At 49.7% G+C, this 21131-nt stretch overlaps 1 protein-coding gene across 1 annotated transcript in view; it reads right to left on the bottom strand.

Annotated features, from left to right (window-relative positions):
• Positions 1-1012: 1012 nt before the first annotated feature.
• Positions 1013-21131, bottom strand: part of FASN1 (Fatty acid synthase 1) — a 57407-nt gene continuing 37288 nt past the window's right edge. The window contains exons 11-27 of the mRNA XM_070523678.1: positions 18774-18977; positions 17856-18110; positions 15631-15847; positions 14759-15013; positions 13978-14151; positions 11965-13554; positions 10971-11300; positions 10267-10386; positions 9029-9384; positions 8032-8385; positions 6759-7002; positions 5952-6188; positions 5172-5402; positions 4348-4592; positions 3548-3808; positions 2728-2985; positions 1013-1989 (exon numbers count right to left, since the gene is read on the bottom strand). Of these exons, the coding sequence (XP_070379779.1) occupies positions 1876-1989; positions 2728-2985; positions 3548-3808; positions 4348-4592; positions 5172-5402; positions 5952-6188; positions 6759-7002; positions 8032-8385; positions 9029-9384; positions 10267-10386; positions 10971-11300; positions 11965-13554; positions 13978-14151; positions 14759-15013; positions 15631-15847; positions 17856-18110; positions 18774-18977 (5445 nt within the window). The 3' untranslated portion in view covers positions 1013-1875. The remainder of the gene's footprint in view (positions 1990-2727; positions 2986-3547; positions 3809-4347; positions 4593-5171; positions 5403-5951; positions 6189-6758; positions 7003-8031; positions 8386-9028; positions 9385-10266; positions 10387-10970; positions 11301-11964; positions 13555-13977; positions 14152-14758; positions 15014-15630; positions 15848-17855; positions 18111-18773; positions 18978-21131) is intronic.

The raw sequence follows: 21131 nt of genomic DNA, 5'->3' as shown, positions 1-21131 counted from the left end.
CGTGTCGTGTATCACGCAGGTGTGTATGCGGCGATCACCTTGAAAAAAACTGGGTCACGAACCTGCCCAAGCTGCAATGCTGCTACCTTCGTGGGAAAGTATGAACACCGTTTTGTAACGTTACCAAGAGGGCCATGCACCTGTCCCGAGATGCAATGCCGCTACCTTTCTGGAAAAATATAGTAAACAGTCTTGTAACGTTAGAAGATCATACACCTGCTTAATCTGCAATGCTGCTACCTTTCTGGGAAAATATACTGTTTTGTAATGCTGCTGTCTTCCTGGGAATATATCAACACTATTTTGCAATGTTTCAAGGGATATTCAGGGCCACCCTTTAGCCAGCATGTCTACTATACTCGCACATTTATTCTCACATGTTAATCTGCAGGGTAATCAAAAAGTAAACGAAATAAGTGTCTTGTTTAAATAGAGGAATGCCCCTCTCTTATTTAACAACATATTCAAATGGAGGTAGTGTGACAGTAAGGAGTAACTAGTGTGTGAGCATAGCAGTTGCTGTTGAACACTGAATCCAAAAGCCTACTTATTTAGGAAAAGCCGCAACGCCCTTGCTGAAACACGAAATTCTGCAATCTGCCCCCAATCGTCCACAACAGCAAGCATGCTCGATACAGCCGTTGCCCTCAGATTCGTGACCAATGCCAACACATAGCCAGAACGGTCACGTTGTTACACTGAACAAGGTACAGGTTAACTATGTACCCAATATGACCCGGATAAACGTGTGGCACTACTTGGCCAAATCGAAACTTTCTAGATACAGAAAAGTAATATAGTTACTTTTCTCTATATGTTAGTCACTTAATCTTTTGGAGTATGTATACCTTCATCGAAGAAAACCTGTGTGCATTAAAGTACTAAACTCATAATGAGCAACTTGGCTCGCTCTTCATCCAGAAAACTCTTCATCCGAGTACCACAATCTATTTTCTCCACATAGATATATACAAGTTGTTTCCTCCTTAAAACAAACACTCGACCCAGAACATATGACACATGATACAAGTCTTTATTATCGGGATCAAAATAGAAACAAAACAAGCACAATAAGGAACATGGAGTGTCCATCACGGGTATGGCAATTACATAAATACACAGCAGCCTTGCCAGACTGCTCTCTCTGTACAAGTGATTACATGAGGAAAAAAAATGACATCAACGAAACGGAAAACAAAGATGCTATCCCCAAGAGGACAGAGAAAGTGCTCGTCATAGCCTCGCACCCGTCTCACATCGTGTCCGTTTTCAAATGGCAAATGCAGTTTCGAGCAGTTGCCATCGCGCATGCACTCTCTCACTTTCATCATTTCATATATATCTCTCTCTCTCTCCACCCTTTTTTTTTTCTCTCTTCCGACGACTTCCGAGAGTCGTACACACCACCACTTCAGAGCCACCCGGTGAGTCGGCAGCTCGGTCAAGTTCCTGGACTACTGCGATACTCGTGTGGTAGCACCAACTTTCCACGGTGACGTGCACGAAGTACTCGCGGTACTTCCTTGTCACTTGGTATCGACACGTGGTCCCTGCTTACGACGTCCTCTTCGTACCAGCCGGCTCCTGCATACCACAGGCATACAAGTGGCTAGTCGTCGTTCGCACGTAGCAGCAGCAGCAGGGATTTCCGCACGCCTGCACCTAAATAATCCCACAGGTACCACGCGAACGGCGCCTCTTCTGTACAGTCCATGCTGGAATGGCTCGGTCGGTTTGTCAAACACTTGTTCCCTAAAAAAGCCTGGTCCAGCCAGTCTTGGTGGGGAAGGGTGTGTTGTATAGGGAGATGGGAGAGGGTCACCTGGATTTCTTTAAAACATGGAGGGGATTTTTTTTTTTCTCTCTTTCTGCTCTTCAGTGTTGAACTTGTTGGCTGATGATGGCTGCACACTGTTTCGCACCTTCGCCGAGGATGAAGTTTTCGTGAAGTCCATCGACCACCTGGATCTTGACCGTGCCCTCGCAGCACTGAAAAGAAGTAAAAAAAAAAAAGAGGACATTGAAATTACACATTAGAGCCTTACAGCCACAAAGCACACACGCCAGTGCTACACAATGAAACATGCTTCAATCACCAAAAGCCCACACCATAATACCCCGATTTGCTCCCCTTCCTTATGCTACTCCAAACTACAAAATAGAACTCTAGATCTCGGGTTATCTTTCCACCCCATGTCGCACACGTACTGGAGTTTTTCCCAGATGTTCAGACAATGCTGTCCTATACGATTACTGTGAACACGGTTAATGACTGTAGACTCAAACAAAACAAGGTTACATCAGTTGCTACCTGCTATGTGTTCTGTGACACAGAGGAAACATCCAGCACGCTTTTCCCTGGCACACTAAAGATGGTGCTGATCCTTGCGGATGTTTTGATCGTTGCCATCATCTTAACATCGTCTCCTGCTTTTGATAACTAATATTGGCACTGGTTGAACACTCCAGCGCTCTGGTTCTACAGTGCTAAAATGTCTTTCCCCCCCCCCCCAAATGGTAGTCACCCATCCTGCTTCTACTACACAACAAAACACTTGAAGCACAGTCATAAACATACCACTTAGATTACGAAGTCCTCACACTACCAATACAGAATATCACCACTCGTTCTTCTATACACATTCTACAGGCTGTTCATAAACAGTCTACTGACTGTTTTCCACTGACTGGCATAAAAAGTCCTCTGACTGGAAAGCGCTTTCTCACCTCAGAGAGACCGTAGTCAGCTGGCAACTGCCTTGCCATCTTTCGTGGCCTGGACGCCTTGACAAGCACAACATCACCGTGGAACTTCGCGTGCGGCTGGTAGTTGGAACCGGCCTTGAGGAACTCGTAAAAGACGCGCGTGGCCGTTGCCACGTCCTGGCGACTGGGGTGCACGTTCGGGTAGGCCTTGAGGAGTATGTCAGTTGCTGCCTCCTGCTTGGCGTCCCAGTTCGGGTACTGGTTCATCTGACTCCGCACCTGCAGTAACGGAGGGCCGGAGTTTTCAGAGATGGCCCGCACACAATGGCAGAACGTACGCGTCCACAACAGCAAGCATGCTCGATACAGCCGTTGCCCTCAGATTCGTGCCCAATGCCAACACGCAGCCAGAACGGTCACGCTGTTACACTGAACAAGGTACAGATTAACTATGTACCCAATATGACCCGGATAAACGTGTGGCACTACTCGAAGCAGCTGCTACACTGAGAAGAGGTTTTGTTTCACCACGTCGCACCACTAAAGGTTGTTATCGCGAGTACTGCCTCCGCATTGATAAAGTGCGTTAGTAGAGTACGCGGCACAATCCCTCTTTGTTAAACGAAATATACCGCATTTACTCCTGTGAGACTCACCCTTGAGTAACACCTGCATACGCCCGCTCATGCGAGTCGCATCCTGCCAGTATTGCAAAGGGAAAGAGTGCGGGTCTTACTCAAGTAAATACGGTACGACCACTTGGTATATGAGGGCACCCACTCCCCCCCCACCACTGAGTAGACATGCACGTTCCCGGCGTACAGCTTGATGGCGCACCCACCTCGAGGAAGTCAATGTCCAAGTACTGCATGAGGAAGGCACAGAAGAGAGAGGACTCCTCTTCGTCCTTGCTGTCGGTGAATCGCGACCTGTGGTGGGCGGTGTGGACCGCCATGTAATGGGGGGCACCGTCCAGGAGGGTCAGGCTGCCCACGGAGGCCCCCGAAGCTTGCAGCTGGACGGCGATCTCAAACGCAACCGTGGCGCCGAACGAGTACCCCACTATGTGGTACGGGCCCTTGGGTTGAACCTCGGCGAGTTTCTGCAGTGGCACAAACATAAAAGGGATCCATGAGACTCGTTGGCTACGTGAAATTTTTCCTGATGTAACTTGATTGATATAGCTATCGAGAGATCGCGTAAGGGGGTGAGATGTTGGAACATCTGAACAGCTTGTATAACTCGGCTAGAACTGGCTTGTTTTGCAGCGTGCCCAGGATTCCTTACACGTCTGCTCCTATTAACATGGTTCTGTGAACCAGGAGCAAATGACAGCGGAGCCCAAGATTACTTGACTGGCATGCAGATATATTGCACTGTTTTGTAGCATAAGACTCACATTTTAATCTGCAGCGTAATCAAAAAGTAAACGAAATAAGTGTCTTGTTTAAATAGAGGAACGCCCCTCTCTTATTTAACGACATATTCAAATGAAGGTAGTGCGACAGTAAGGAGTAACTGGTGTGCGAGCATAGCTGTTGCTGTTGAACGCTGAATCCAAAAGCCTATGTATTTAGGAAAAGCCGCAGCGCCCTTGTTGAAACACGAAATTCTGCAATCTGCCCCGGAACGTGAACTCACCTGTAGGTAGATGGAGGCCATCTCCTCGATGGACCGCACAGGAATGTCGGGCGTCCTCTGCACTCCGACAGCTCGAATGGGGAGATGACTGGCCAGCTCGGACAGGCCGTTGACGTGTCCCTCGATCGGGTGCATGATGAACAGAGGCGAGGCTCCCTTCAGGCCATTCATCTCCACCAGGATGCTGTGGGGAACCAGTTCCTTGACAAGCGTCAACCGGGGTACTTCGGACACGTCTGCAGATTCTGCGAGGAAAAAAAAAAACAATTCACCACCTTTAGAGTCTTGCCAGTTGCAAAGGCAAGTCATCGCATCGCCACGCTCTCTTTTTAACACACATTTTTTTGCCACCTCACGTCACGCCATCATCTTCCCGCATGTCACAGCGCACCAGCCATCAACTCCAAGTTTCTCGTCCTAAAACACGAACTGTCACTTTTCAATCATCATTTTTTCCTCAAGCTGCCAAGGACTGAAATGACCTGCTTTTCAATGTCGCTGCCACCACATGTAATTCACAATTTCTAGAAACTGTTCAAACTTGTAGTTCAATGTAACACCTGCCTTTTCGTGTGCCCACATGTTAACCACCTCTTATGTAATACCCCGAATGGGTTCTTTAAGGTAATAAAATGAAATGAAATGAAAGGGAAGTCACGGCTAACTTATGCAAGCTCATACGCAGCATCAACGTTTGCAAGAGAGCTTGCGATCACAATTTCGCAAACAACCGCAGTAACTTGCACAGTGGCACCAAAACTTTTGATAAAGGCTGCGCGATGCGTGCCCGGTAATTATTGAACACGGAATGCTGTGCCACCCACCTTCGCTCTCTTGAGCCACGGTGGCAGCGCTGTCGGACTTGGCCGGCGCGCTGCTGGCACCGCCGCCAATTTCGCGCAGCCTGTTGATGGTGAGCTGCCGGATCTCTTGCATGGACAGGGTGAGGTCGTAGTCGCGCTCGATGGTCTGCTTCACCTCGACGCCCATGAGCGAGTCCATGCCCAGCTCTCCGAGGCTCATGTTCGGGTTCAGGCTCGACGGGTCCTTCACGCCTGCGGACGAATCGAGTAAAGGAGCGTCAATACAAAACCAGGTCGAGCAGATGCGAAAACCCGCAGGAGAAACCTGCGCGGCTAGGAGTTAAGGACAATTTTCTCCTAGTAGGTGTACGCTTGCCGTTATAGTACTTCCTAGAAATGAGTCCCAAATGCGACCATCAACACCTCGAAGTTTACATACACATTCTGCAAAACCAAACTACACTCGTAAGGCAATGTGTACACTATCTTCATCCATCTCGCTTCATCTGAATAACCTGAGCTTCGTATAAAAAATTTGTCTGATGGGATTGAGTTGGGTTTAGTACACCAAGTTGAGTGAGTGTGCCTTGCAGTGTGCCAAAGCTTAAGATATGCATTACGCACTTAATGGGACAATTGATAGAGCGTGCTCAAAGGCAACCTTTTGTTTTGTTGTTGTTAGACAACCATGTGTAATAGCAGGAGATCACTGCTCTTCTGCTTTCAGGGCAAGAGAACAACCAGCAGTCCCTAGAACTTCTCAAGGCAAAAAGCCCCATAGACATAGACTGCCATACTCACCAAGAATGTGTGCGATGGACTGGACAAGGTCCTGCTTGTTCTTGCCATCCGACTTGGTGGAGAGGTCGGCCTTGACCAAGCTCGAGACGACGGGGTGGCTCTGGCTCAGGAACCGGTCCATGACGGCCATGCACGAGCTGATGCGCTGGGGCAGAGTACCACCGACGACCACGTCGGCGCCCATGGTGTCGTGGAGGACGCCGACATCACCGATGGCGCCCCACTGGATGGCCAGGCCTAGACGCACACAATACGGCAACTTCAGCACTACGACTACACCTTCAGGCGCGAGGGTCACTATTCCCCAACCGTGCTTTCCCCATTTGGCAGGGTACTTTCTCTAGCCAAACATGTCCCAACTATTAAAGTTTCAGAAATTATTGGATGTCATTACTTGTTTATGGTCACTTAACGTTTTACATAGTTAGAGTTATTGCTAAAGTCACAATATATGCATTTTCTTATTTCAGAATTCTAACTGCATTCATTTCCTTCGCTCAGTTTTCCTGTTCCGCGCGCTTTACCTACACCCCTGGTTTGGTAAGCAGTATTTTCGAGTCAATTACTGTGTCGGCTTGAGGGGCGAGACAGATGCTGCGACTTGCTAAACACAGCCAAGCAGAAAAAAAAAATCGAAACACGCAAAGCTGCGGGGGCAACTCCGATGCGACAACTTTGCCCTGTGACAAATTTACACCCAAACACCAGTGACTCTTACCTAGCACTGTTACGTAATCGTAATGCAACACACTGAGGTCGCAATCGTCCCACAACACCCACGCGCATTCACTGCGAACGTCGGCTCACCGGGCAGTCCGTCGGCGACCCGTCGCTCGCAGATGCGCTCCATGACGGAGTTGGCGTAGCCGTAGTTGGTCTGTCCGGCGTTGCCCCGGCCGCAGGACACAGAGGAGAACACGACGAAATGGTCGATCTCCGGACACATCTTTCGGGACAGTTCGTCCAGACGTTGCGTGCCGTCCACCTTGGGCTTGCACACGGTCTCGTAGGCCTCTGGCGTTTGGTTCTCAAGCAGTGCGTCGCGGAGGACCTGCGGGCCGAGAACGAAGCATTCGCCGAGGCTCAAACCACACTGTTCAAAGTTGAACAAGAAGCAGTCGAAAGAGCATCAGATCACAAGGCCATGTTTGTGTACATGCATGAGCATGTGGTTTTCGGAATTGAGCAGCCAAAGTGAATTGAAGCGAATTTGTTTTCGATGCAAAACAACATAACGCAGGTTATTCTGTTTCACTACAGTGCACCTCGTTAACCCCACCCTCGAGCTACTCCCGACAGCAACAGCAATCTCTCAGAGCGAATGAGAAGCCCAATGTGCATTGCTAATTCAACTTTCGATCTTTTGTTCAAGTGGCACCAAATATGGAAGGGTAAGCAACAGACAACCGGCGACCCGCTCTCGGGAGTCTTTTTCCTGATCAACTCTGGAGTGACCAATGGCATTTTCCACACGGCACACAGTTGATGAGACAACCAGCAGTTCAAGTTTCTGGGCACGTTACACTCCAGCCCAGACATCAGCGACTGTCACAAGGTGTTTGAAGCAGGAAACAGCCCACCTTGAGAACAGAATGTTAACAGACAAACAGGAGGCACAGCGCAATTTGGCGTCCTATCTGACGTGCGACTAGATCAACCAATAGAAGCGTCTAAAATGTTTCAACAGGACACAGGAGGTCCTCACGATTTCCTATGCCCACAACCGTCCCCTTTTAGGCCCAGTGCGCTTTGTAGCGCGTTGCCACATCGTATCATATGTCCCCCGTTTAAAGTGAGAAACACGTGCATAGAGACCATCAGACATGAGGTAACTCATGCTACTTGTACAAACAAGATGTCCCAACAAAACATGCCACAGGCTTCCAATATGCTCCAACACTGCGAACCTCCATTTTTCTACTACGCTGTTTACCTAACCAAAAAAATTTTCGCACATTTTCACCACTTAAGCATTGAAGAATGCACTTCCTTCCTCACACTAACGTATGCTTGCACACGTCTCAGTTTTTCTACTGGGCAGTTCCCAGTGAGTGTAAATATACGAGTTATGGCCACTCACCACTGCCAGGTTGAAGATGCCACCGACTGGTCCCAGTGCCTTAGAGTCCTCGATGATCTGCCGGGCGCCCTTCTCGGTCGAGGCGTCGGCTTTGCTCACCACCACCTTGCAGCCCGCGTGCTGCCACCGGTGGAGGCACAGCTTCTGGTACCCCGTGCGCACGCCGGACCGCGCGCTGAGCACCAGCTTGCGGCACCCGCGGTGCACCATCCATTCGGCGAGCTCCAGGCCGAAGCCCCCGAGACCGCCGGCGATCACGTACGACTTGTGCTCGTAGAAGCAGGTGCGGGCCACGGCCTCCACTGTGAGCGGCGTGGCGGGCGCCGTCTTGCGTGGGGTCTCTTCCGGCCTGACCTGTTCACGTCAAACGGCAAGAATGAATGTTGGCGATTGACGGGAGCAATCGAGAACTCATCTGCCATACTGGCCACGACCTGCCCAAAGGCACTGACAAAGTCCATATGGTTTGAATTGAAGAGATAGTCAAGAGTTTACCAGCAAATTGTGCTAGCTAAATTTCAAGCAAAGCTAAACAACACATGTCGGCCCCTCCTTTTTTTTATCATTGTCTAGTGTTTCACTGGCAAAACCACCCCACGCATACTGGCTTCAGACAGCTGCTCTCAGTGCAGCAAAGTAAAATTCAGCTCCTTTGCAGCCTACAGATGATGAACTGAACAGTGGCAACACAATCTGGTTGTGTTTCAATGATGAACTAAATTTTCTGACTTTACAGCAAGGCCTAAATACACAATAAGTTACAAAATTCGAACTAACTAAAAAAAGGGGCTCTTCTCTCTCCAGTACAAACTTTGAAAGATAGAACACGATTTGACTGCCTTCTATAGCTGTTGTTATAGGTGAAAATACCTACAGAATTTCAGTTCCCACCATAATGCAACTGTGTAGCATGTTTCCGAGAATGTACGGGTGAGATATTTTTAAGTGTCCTGCCATTGGAAGACATTAAAGGGAACCAAAACAAAGCCAAACGCACCTCAAGCACCACTTTGCCCATGTGCTTTCCGGAGGCCATGAACCGGAACGCCTCCTCGGCCTGGTCCCGCGTGAACTTGATGGCGTCCAGGGGCCGCACCGCACCCGAGGCAATGCCCTCGCGGACAAGCTCGGCGACGCGACGCTTGTCGGCGGCAACGAAGGGATCGTCGCCGAACAGCGCGTCCAGCAGGATGCCGTGGAAGGTGACGTTCTTGAGGAACACGGACATGCCCAGAGGAGAGTTCTTGGACAGGTCGAACTTGCCAATCTCCAGGAATCGGCCGTGGGTTGCCAGGCAGCGGACGCTGGCCTGGAGCTTCTCCTCGGCCAGGGAGTTGAGTACGAGGTCAACGCCTGGTGTTCGAATAGAGAAGACGGCGAGACTTTAGGCACAAGTGGGCTTTTTGTCAAACTAGAGAATCACAGTTCTGCCAGTTTAAATGTCCTAAGTCCACCTCTGATGGAGGCACTCAACATGGTTCAAGCCCTCTGATGCATTGAGACATTAAGCGATATAGGGCATCATTTGGGATATCTACACTTCTTGGAGTAGGCAGGTTTTGCTAGTCGTTCGTGCCATGTGACGACAGAAAGGATTGAACAAGGAATTTTTTTTTTTTTCAGAGCATGCGAGGCCAAGTTAAGCGAGAACCCTAACCAACTTCAAGCAAGTCTCTTCCGAGCCTTCTAGGCTTGATTAGGCCCCATCCCTCTCGCACTCTGCACAACAAAACAGTTAAACTCCAAAAATATTCATTAAAAATTAGATTTGGGGTTTTACGTGCCAAAACCACAATCTGATTATGAGGCACGCCGTACTGGGGGACTCCGGAAATTTGGACAGCCTGGGTTTCTTCAACGTGCACCTAATTATAAGTACACAGGTGTTTTCACATTTAGCTCTCATCGAAATGCGGCCGCCATGGCCGAATCTCGATCCCGCGACCACGTGCTTAGCAGCCCAGAATATATTTTCCACATATTCAGCATAATTCATGTTTTTACAACTCATCAACCTCACATAACTTTTGCACAGAATGCAGATCACTTATGGAAATAATTGTAGCCAAAACTGTAGGTTTCAGGTATCATCCCCACTGAATGATATGTCTTAAAATGGCTTATGACAGCAGTACTTAGCATAGAAAGATTGCAAATTTAGGCAGCATGCATGATGAACTCAATTTGGTTCATTGCTGTAGTTCCCTCGCTCCGGCATTAAATCAACGCACTCACCTCTTCCCTTCGTCTCCATAAGGATGTGCTCCTCGAACGTGAGGTCGCGCGAGTTTGCGAAGTTGCGGTCCTCCAGCTGAGGGAAGCGGCGCTTGAGGAACTCTCGCTTCTCCTTGGAACCTGAGAAAACGCACAACGAGACAGTGTTAACATCGCCGCATCACGAATTCTGGCAGCTAAATTTCACAGTCTGCAGACTCGTACATGAAGCAAGGGCACGAACAACGAAATGGTGCCAACATTGATACAATGAAATCGTGGAGGATTACAGAGCTCTCAAACGAAGGTTTCGTTAACCCACGAATATGAACTCACTCGCCCAGCAAACTATGTTACTCAAACGAAGAGTGCGTGCAGCCAATAGGCAGGTTATCCGGAGAAGACGCAAACATTAATCGTAAGCTAGCCAATCTGACTGAACAATACACACATATTTTACTTCGCAGTGTCTTGGGCTCAAACTTACAGCAAGAAAGAACCATCAACAGAACCAAAAAGTGGCCAAATGTGTAACATTGTTAAGTTGTCGTCTTTTCAATATCAATATCCAAAAGCATTTCGCTGCTCTTACGAGACTCATGAAGGCTAACGCTACCACTGCTTGTTCATACTTTTACACATCCAACTAGTGCGCTTTCTAAATATGGAAGCACACAGAACGAAGCGAAACGTGCATCTCCGATTTGGCGCACTCGACACCTTACCGACGGTGGTGAAGACTGTGCAACCCATGGAGAGGGCTATGGAGATGGCCGCCTGTCCGACGCCACCGCTGCCGGAGTGGACAAGCAGGGACTCTCCCGGTCGCATGTTGCCCCGCACCAGGAGGGCGTAGTAGGCGGTCGAGTAGGCGACCGGAACTGTGGAGGCCTCTTCGAGGCTCCACGACTCGGGCACCTCCCACAGGAAGCCCGGGTCGGCGGCCAACACCGTGGCCATGCCCTGGGCAGCCACGGATCCCATGACTCGGCGTCCCTTCGGGTCGCGGCCGGAGAACTCCAGGCCGAGGACGCAGTCAGATGTGGCCAGATTGCCTGTTTGAACGAGCAAAAGATGCAACGGGTGAGTCTTTTTTTCCTCTAGACTTTTCCACCGATCAATGAATTCTGGACTCTCCCAACCATTATGGTTTGTCAGGCGAAATAACAAAATACGTGTCTAACACGTCCAAGCAGTGTGAAGTAATGGCTACCATAGTATCTTCTCATACACATTTATTTTTCAGTACACAGAAACCGTCACATGATTGAGTTTTCTTGAAGCCTGTGCCTGTGGTCTTGAGTAACTTGAAAGGCTCCAACCTGTACTGGTAAACAACTTCACTGCAGTACAAAGTGAATTAAGACATTGCAGACACAGGCTACAGCAAAACAGCAATTGTTGTTTTCGGGTTGCTTATTTCTTGTTTTTACATTCGTTTCAATTCACAGATAAGGCACAGGCTAAAGTTAGTCACCGCCCAATGATAACTGGTTTAGGGATTAAGTGGCATTTAAAGAAAGCCTCGTTCATCAAGCCCATCTTAGTTCTGGCACCTTCTCACTGAAGTTACTGCAGGCTTTTGCGCGCACAAAGCCCAACGCACCTCCTCGATACAGTCAGCACCTAGGTGATGTAATATTATGCCTCTTGGCACCGAACTATAGGCACAGCCTGTCAGAAATTGCCACTGGGACAAGATTTACAGACGACACATACCAGGCAAGGCATCCGGTGGAAGCTTTCCAGTGGCCAGCATGATGTCTCGGAAGTTCAGCGGAGCATAGTACACGCTGCAGAGGACACCGTCCATACCGCTGGACGGCGAGGCGTACCGTAGAGGCGACTCGTACCACTTCAGGCTTGACAGGTCGCCTCGGGTCTGCACATTGAGGAAGGCATACGGCGTAGTGGTCTTCGGGGCTCCGTCAGACTGCGCGACCCGGTGCCTGTACGATCCCCACTGCCCATCGCGGTATACGTTCATGACCAGGTCCTTCTCCAGTATGTCCTTGTACGCCGGGTTGCTTGGGCTGAAGTCGGCGACCTTGTTCGACCCCTTGACGCTGGCATTGAATATGCACCTGATGTGGCTGCCGGTTTCCTGCCGGAGGCAGTTGGTCAGTCCCACGACTCCGCTGATGGCCGCGTCCTCGGCGAGCAGCCAGACATTCTCGCCAACGGGCCTGCTCTCGTATTCAGCTGCCTTGGTCTTGAGGGGCTCCACCCATTCGTATCCGGCATTCTTAACCCGGATCACCTCCTGCTTGGCTGCGTCGATGGCCACTGCCGACGCCTTCCTGAGCAGGAGCAGCGTGGAGACATTGTTGGACTTGAGGCCAACCACGTGGAATCCGCGGGCACGGAACGTCGCCTCCACGGTCGCGCTGGCATGGACCCGGAGCGGGACCTTGCCGACAGTCGACAGGAACATCTCAGCCGGAGTGAGGGCCGTGCGATGGGCGAGCAGGACGAAGCCGTGCTCCTTGCACTGTGCGGACAATTCCTCGGCCAGAGACTCTAGGCTCTTGCCGGATGTGCCGGCTACGCCACGCATGACGATCAGGTCAGCCTCGGGAAGGCCATTCTTGGAAGCCGAGGCAGGGTCCCATGTTACCGTTCTCGTTCCTTCCGGGAGCTGCTCGGCCTCAATCGTGTCCGGAGCCGGGTGGGCCACGGTGTAGTCCGTCTTGAGCAAGATGTTGGACAGGCGCAGCAGATTGGTCACCCAGGGTGCCAGCACCACGCCGCCTTCGCCCGCCAACTCCAGAACACGGATCTTCTTGGTGCTCGTGTTCTCGACCACGACGTCCAAGAGGTACCGCAGCGGGTCCTCTTCGAAGAGCACCGTATTGAGGAAGTCCCGTTCCAGGTCCTCCTTGTGGGCCGCCAGGGCCGTCTGGACGGTGGCGACCAATGACGCGGCAGAGCCGTTGGCCTGTTTCTGGATGGCGGCCAGGACTTTGAGGAGGCCGTGGTTCTCGCCAGGGTTCTCGAGGTAGCGGTTGAGCACCTGCTCGGGAGCCTCGCGGAAGCCGTTCATGACGTCCGAGATTTGCGCCTTGTTCTTGCCGCACGACTCGAGGACGCGGCGCGCGATGCCGCAGCACACCTCGACGTACTCGCGGATGCAGGACTCGCGCTCGTTGCGAGCGGAATCGTCGTCTGCGTACGGCACGAACTGGTATTCTTCGAGGAAAGGCGTCTGCTGCACGGCCCGCCGTGGGGCGATGCTGGCCTTGAGGCCTCGCATGGCGACGCCACCGGCGCGGCACGTGTTGAGGTAGCGATCGTAGAAAATGTCGATGCCTGCAGAAAGAAATTGCGAGATTAGAAAAAAGACATAATTATGTCTGACAGCACAGAGCTAGAGAGTACACAGAGCAACAAAATTTTAGCCAGCACTCAGGTTTACGTTCTTTTATGTAAGCAAAAAAAACATTAAAAATTTTGTTTCATCCTAACTTCTGTACATGTATATTTGCTCAAGTTTTTTGTTGTTACTTCACTCTATGTCAACCTTTGCTTGTGCACAAATAAAGGCCGAGAGAAAACAATTCATCTGCTAAGCAAACACTATACGTCAATAAACCAACTAACCACCATCAAGAATATTGTCTTCAGGATTGGAGCAAAGAGAAACGCCATCAAATTCTAGTGCTTCTGCGTTATATGATACACTTTCCTTAATGCCAGAGTAATACGACGAAATGGATGCGCAACGCTGCTCACCTGCATCTCCGACCTTCTCGACGACCTTGGCGTGGACCGCGGGGTCAACGCGACACGACTGGATCCTGACGGGCAGGTTGAAGGTTCGCTGTGGGTTGCCCAAGATGCTGAACTGCAGCATGGTGTCGATGAAGGTCACCCAGTTGTCTTCCCACTTGAGCTTGCCGTACGGCTCTGCAAAAGACGTCATTGCAAAACGCCCCTTTTAAAACCGGATCTCTGGTGTTCACAAGCACTCCGAAGAGTAGCCCACGTACTTAAGTTCTGAGCTACCACATCTGGAATACGCTGTCATATCAGAAACTTATCTACGAGCTCATTTCTGATCATTGGTGGTGTTCTATGCTTTGATATAGGCCAGCACTGTAAGTCTTTAAATTACTTTTTTTTCGTCACAGAACTTCCGGACACATGTCGAGATGTTATCGCAACCACTGCATAACCTGAGGAATGGGCAGACGACAACACTTGGGAGTCTACATGTTCCCCATCATTTGATGAACCCCGTACCGAAATCTGGGGGCATGTCTGAATTACATATGCCATTTCAAATTCGCATAACTTTCATCTTAATGTGTGCAAAACGAACACAATGCGATTATGTGCCAAGGAAAAGATCATTAAGTTGGCAGCATGCTACTTCCAACTTCTTCAGTTGTACCCCAGCCAACCCTACGCTACATAGGCAAGTTTACATCATCCGTGGCATACGCATGCATACCGTGCTGTTTACAATGCAGTACGGGGCAAGGAGAAGCAGAACTGCAGGCAAACGACTCACTGGTGAGGTCGGCTTTGATGATGCCCTGGAAGCCTCCGTAGTACTCATAGCCCCGGAGCCTGAGCTCCTTGTAAATGTCCTCGGTCTCCAGCTCGTAGGCCACGGTCTCGGTGGGTGTGCCGGGGGGCTCCTTCTCCAAAAGCTTCTCGCCTTCTTCGGCCATGCGGATGTGGCCGCTCGCGGCCACCATGCCGGCTTCGCACACCTCGAACTCGCCAGAAGCGCGCATTATGTTCACCAGGAACTTCACGGAGCCTGCGGAAACAAAAACACTCTCAATGGCTAGCCGTGCATTTCGTGCACGTTTCTATGCCTTTTCTGCATGCACATTGCTTTATCTTTTCATTTCTATATTGCATTGTGCGCGAGGATGCCTCACACTCTCGCATTTCCCGACACTTGTCTTCCACGCACAACTCTCGAGTCCTCTGGCATTCAGAGTTCTAGCCCTGACATGCACGCAACGGCGACAGTGTGTCCTAGTCGAGCAGCTGCAACTAGAGATGGCAGTAGTGGTCCTATGTGACCGCCACCAGATGACGTGGACAACTCATGCTTCCCTAAATTTCTTTTTTCTCACAAGATCAAATGCCAACTGACAATACAGCCAAGAAAAGTGCAGGGGAAATTTACTTTACTTATTCTTATACTACATAATTAATTAGATATGCTCGTCAAATTTAGGGTAACATTTACATATTTCACGAAGAGAAAGGGACATAAAAGACAACCTTGCTTCATGCGGGAGCCAGAACCTTAACCTCGAAGACGTTCCCGGATCAGTCCATTTTCCCTTCTGTTCAGCTCCCGTAGGCTCAAACGCGCAAGACGCAGACTGCGCTATTGGGGCAACAGGCAGATTTGCAACTCACCACTCTTGGGAAGGATGGTGGCCCGGTGCAGGGTGACGTCCTCGAACACCACGGGCACCTGGTGGAATGGCTTGCCGGATCGCTTGGTCAATGACTTCCAGGCCAGCACCATGTAGCCAGTTGCAGGGAACAGCACGCGACCGTCCAACTGGTGGCCCGCCAGGAAAGCGTCGCCTTCGTTGGCCTCCAGGTCGATCTCGACGACTTCCTCGGAAACCTACGGCAGAAGCGCTAGTTCAAACCGGTGGGTACGCTCTGCTTGTGTCGGAATCACTAATCATCTCCAGTTGTGTCTCGATCACCAATGATGCGGTAAGATCATATCTCCCTTTGCTTTTGTCCCTCCCTTATCTTCCGCTGCCCTGAATGGCGCTGTTCAGGTGTACTCACAATAAAGAAGCAGTTATACAAGCATCACGCCTCCCCTGTTCTTGATAAAGCCCGCTTTTTCAAAACAAGAATCGCTCTACTCATACTTTCGGTCCGATCTGTCAAGCGTTGTCAAGCTTATATGAAGTCTAGCACCTAGTACAGTCGAGCCTCATTCCAAGGCAGTCGCATCAGACACGGAAATAGCTTTGTTACATTCGCTGTTCATTATAAGCGTATATCAGTTACGCACAGGTAAAGGTGAGAAACAGTTTAGTTACTTCGTAATATCTCATATCAATGTTCAATGTATATTGCATATTTACAACGAAGTTGTTAAAGGGAGCTCCACAGCCATTTTGGTGCAGTGGTTAAGGCTGGCATGCCGCGGTGGGCTCAGGATCAAATGGTAATCAAACAGCCAGGGTCTCGAATTTTTACTCCAAAATGTAGTTATCAATGATTCCAAAACAAAAGTTGATTTGCATATACAGTCGCCGACCGTTTATTCGGACCTCACGGGGACTGCGAAAATGTCCGAATAAACAGGTGTCCGAAAAAGCAGATTAAGAAAAAAAAATGAAATCCTTTATTTCCACGCACTTATTTGGGCTTGGCAGTAGGCTTGGAAGAAAGTGTGAATGCGCCGTTGCACGCTGTTCCGTTTACGCGCAATCAGATAAGCCTGAATCTCGGAGAGGGTCGTACGGTCACTATTAGCGGCTGATAGCACAGTCACTGCTTGTACACGCTCCACATGCGACGGCAGCGTAGCACATGGTGAGTAATCTTCCGACTCTGAGTCATCGTCCGGCGGTGCAGCAGAAACCTGACGAATGATCTTGCCGTCGTCGAGTTCTGCGCATGTCAATACAGCAGTGTCAGCACCTATGAAACTGTCAAATGAGACGGTGTCCGGAACCGCAATGCAACCACTGCGTAGGTCTCGGAAGAACATTTTCCGCGTCAGGTGGGGCGCACATCGGAAGGCGACTTAGGCCTCCCGGCACCCGCTAGCCGGCATTCCCCAGCGAAGTCTGTGCGGGCACTGTTGGCGCCATTAGACACTTGACGCAATGTTTCCGTACACCGCATTGGATCACCGAAACCTCGACACAGCGCACAAACGAAAAGCGTGGCCTGCTCGCAGCGTCGTGCGCGAAGAAACAAATAAGCTGCTGGATTGTCTTGACATGGCTTACTAAGCTGAAACCGGAACTGCTGCAGAGCCACTCTAACCAGGCAGAAACGATGATGATGAGCGGGGATTTCCAGTAGCGCCACTTCGTGGGGCAGCAAGGAAGCTCTGTTCAAAACAAACATGGCGTTCAGCAAGTCGAACAATGTATGGAACCATGCACCGGTCAGAGTCGGTGCATGGTGCTCTCGACCGAGTTGGCTCAAGGAGTGTCCGAAAAATCAGACGAGAGGTTGCAAGGTGTCCGAACTTTCGGCAGTTGTTATACATTATGGTCTATGGGGAGAATGGCGGTGCCGCGAAGCTGACCGAATAATCGGGCATGTCCGAATTTTTGGAGTCCGGAAAATCGGTCGGCGACTGTACCTAATTCAAATAGCCAAATTATCTGCACTGCTTTTTTAGCAGGTGATCCCTACTTTTTGTTTCCCTCAATGCGGTTTCGCGTTTTCGCTGTTCTACGTTGGAGGTGAGCTTGGTGTTCATGCAGCTGCGGCGGCGAAAGCCAACGGCATGGCGCTGCAACTCAGCCCGCGTGGAAGCCATCGCTAAGAACAGTCGGCAAACGTTTCCACAGTGCTTTCAAACGTGCTCTTTTCTGGAGGTATACTACAATATCCGATGACGCCTTCGCCAACAACAACCACACGTGTCTCACCTGCGCCGAAGTGGAGAAGTCGTTCCAGCCGACCACGGTCCACTGCTGCGTGTGGTCCCAGCTGACCAGGTGGCCAATGCTGGGCGTGCCGCGAGGCACCGGGAACGGCACGGGCGGGTAGAGCGGGGTCAGGTCCAGCTGGACGCCCAGGGTGTGCAGCTTGCCCAGAGAGTTGAGGAAGAATTTGGTGTTGTCGTCGTTGCGCTTCATCAGGCCCAGGCAGGTGGCGTTGCCCACAGCCCGCCGGAGAATGGCCTGCGGGTAGCGAAAACGGAGGGCTTTGTAACGTGTGGTCCTACGATCACAGCTTTGCGGTAGTACATGGCACAGCACAAGTACAAACAAAGTCCTGTCGGACATGAAAATTGCCTTCGTTACAGTCACCGTTTGTCATAAGTATATAACAACAGAGCTCACTTTATTGAAGTTGAATGGAGAGCCGCACTTTCTTTGTTATATTCATTACTTCATCAAAACAATTGTCAGCCGCCACGTCCGACACTGGCCACCAGGAATGGCGAGGATGTGTTAGTAACCACTGTATTAGTAGTAGCTTCATCTTACTCTCTAGAAATGGGTAATTCTTGCAGGTAAGAGGGCGCTGCCCCCCCCCCCTTCCGGTGAATCTTAAAGGTGGGTGGAGCGCACTGAACAAGCTTTAAGCCCTGTAATTGACCAAGTGAACTGGTGGGGAGAAAGAAGCGAGATTTACAACCATACAGATATAATTACGCCTCTGTCACAGAGGAATCAAATAACGTTCACAATGAAAAAACTAGCACGCATGATGGGCGATCGGTCGTACGAAATCCGACAACAGGTACTCGGTTCTACTGGGAGCGAGCTGAGGGAGTGTACGAATCACAAAGCAGGCTCCCCCCCCCACCGCCACCCTGGATAAAAGTGGTCTCTGCTCACCTGCAGAAGACAGTGCGGCGCAATCTCAAGCAAGATGGCGTCGCTGGGCACGTGCTGGAGGGCCTCGCGGAAGAGCACGGGCGAGAGCAGGTTGTTGACGTGGTACTCGGCCGAGCAGCGCTGGGCCATCGGCTCGCCCCAGCGGCTCTCGGGCACCGAGGAGCTCACCCAGCGCTCGGTGCGGGGCTTGGACTGGGGCACCACCTGAACGACCGGAGACGAACAACGGGCAGGAAATGCATCAGACAAATTTAACTCTCGGGCTGGGTTTCACGTGCCAGTACCGCCATCCTAAAAGTCCCATGTTAATACAAAACTAGATTCGTTTCGACCACGTAGCTTTTCTTTGACATTCACCTGAATCATAGTAAGCAAGAGTTTTTTTCACATTCCACCTGCATCGAAATGCAGCCAATGTAGACGGGACTGACCCCCGTATTCAGAAATGCATCTTAAGAGGAAGCTTTAGCTCGGGTGCTCCTATCTAAATACAAGTAAAAGGAGAATTCGTTTTTCTCGGCAACCACTGCACTAAATTTGACTGGGTTTGCTGCATTTAAAAGAAAAACTTAAAATCTAGTGACTGTTGGTTTCGAATTTTTGAGTTAGGTCGTCAATATTTTATTAAAAATTGACGAAAATTGCAAATTTTCAGAAAACGAAACTATCAAGTTTACAACTCTGTAACTCAACAAGAAAAAGGGATATCGCATTTCTGTGAATTGTATCTGATAGCACATCTAAAGCGGACAAAATTTATATGTTACACATGAACCTCAAAAAATGTATTAATATGTAGTTACAACTTTTGCAGAACCCTTGTAAACAATGTAACAAATTCACGTAAAATGTAAAATTGCATATAATATTTGTCCGCTTTGAATGATCTAGTGGATGCCGTTTACAGAACCGCGATATCTGTTCTTGATGCAGAGTTATGAATTTCTAAACTTCATGCTTCTATTTTTTCCAAACTTCCGAATTTTTGAAAATCTTTCTAACAAAATTCAAGCCCTAAGTCAAAATTCTGCTTCCAACAGTCACTAGAATTTATCTTACTCTTTCAAATGCAACAAATTTCATCAAAATCGGTCCAGGGGTTATCTCAGAAAAACGTTTTTGCGTTTTTACATGTATTTGAATAGGCCGCATCGGAGTTGGGTCCGAGCTAAAGCTTCCTCTTAAGTTGAAGCCCATGCTTGACTTGATTTGTACAACGCCTGGCATGAACTAGCCCAGGATGCTCATTGCGTTTCCCGCGGCGCCTTCACGACAGCCGTCACCTAAGAATCTGAGACCTCGAGCTCAGCAACTCAACGCCATAGCCACTTTGCTGCCACAATGAGTAAAAGAACTCTGTGAAGGAGCTAAGAAATAAGGACAATGAAAGACGGGAGTTTGGTTGTGTAGCATGTTTGGTTGGATTAAGCGCACCGAGAAAAAGGTGTCAGAAAAAAAGGAGAAAAGAAAGCAAACAAAGAAAAGGCAGTCTAACGGACTACATGACAAAGAGATAGACATGTTTACGAATTGTCTTTACCGAGAATGTCTGCAGCTTAGTCAAGGGAAGCTTCGGGAATACTGCACATGCTAGGACTTGGAGTCCGAACCACTGGATTGCATCGTTCACACGCTATAGTCGGATACAACTTTAGAAAAAAGGAGAGGCCCCGCCCAGATGACCGAAGCGCGACAGCCGAGTGCCTCCGCGACTAAAATAGTCCCGCTAAAAAAATCGTGCTCCTGAAACGCGCAATTCTCGGTATAAATAAAGACTTTTGTATTTTGATGACTGGTTTAGCAGAGCTCTCATGTGCTACAGCACATGCCGGATAGCAACAGAAAAATAACACCGTGCCTTCTACAACGCTGCCCGTCGTCTGCGCTTTAGCTTCATTGCAGGTCACAAAAGTAGAAAGAGCAGCTCTGCATGGCTTTTGCGCTTGTTCGCATGTACACGGCGTATGTACTACTCGTTTTCCAAGCTTAAAATAAATCAGTTGCTATTGAAAAAGTACTTATATAAAACAATGCGTTTATCGCTGAAGCACAGAGCTGACGCGACTTGGCCAAGTTCGAAGCGCGGCCGGCCATCTTCTCCGTCGGCGGGGTCACCGGCCGTCTGGCTCATGACGTCAGTCCAGAATGCGCGCCCATCGGTGGATGCTCGTGTGCATCCGCGTCGGAGGAGTAAACGCCCCCTTTTTTTCTAAAGTTGTATCCGACTATAGTGACATGCAATGTCCTGCTTTTATTTGCAAAACTCTGCAGTCATCTGCGTAACCTGCCCATGCCTGCACAGTCATCATAAACCATTTCGAAGATTCAAAGTATCTCATCACTGTTGATACTCTCTCC

Source organism: Dermacentor albipictus, chromosome 8 (genome assembly GCF_038994185.2).
Source record: "Dermacentor albipictus isolate Rhodes 1998 colony chromosome 8, USDA_Dalb.pri_finalv2, whole genome shotgun sequence".
NCBI classification, from domain to species: domain Eukaryota; kingdom Metazoa; phylum Arthropoda; class Arachnida; order Ixodida; family Ixodidae; genus Dermacentor; species Dermacentor albipictus.
This window is presented reverse-complemented; position numbering and strand designations above follow the sequence as displayed.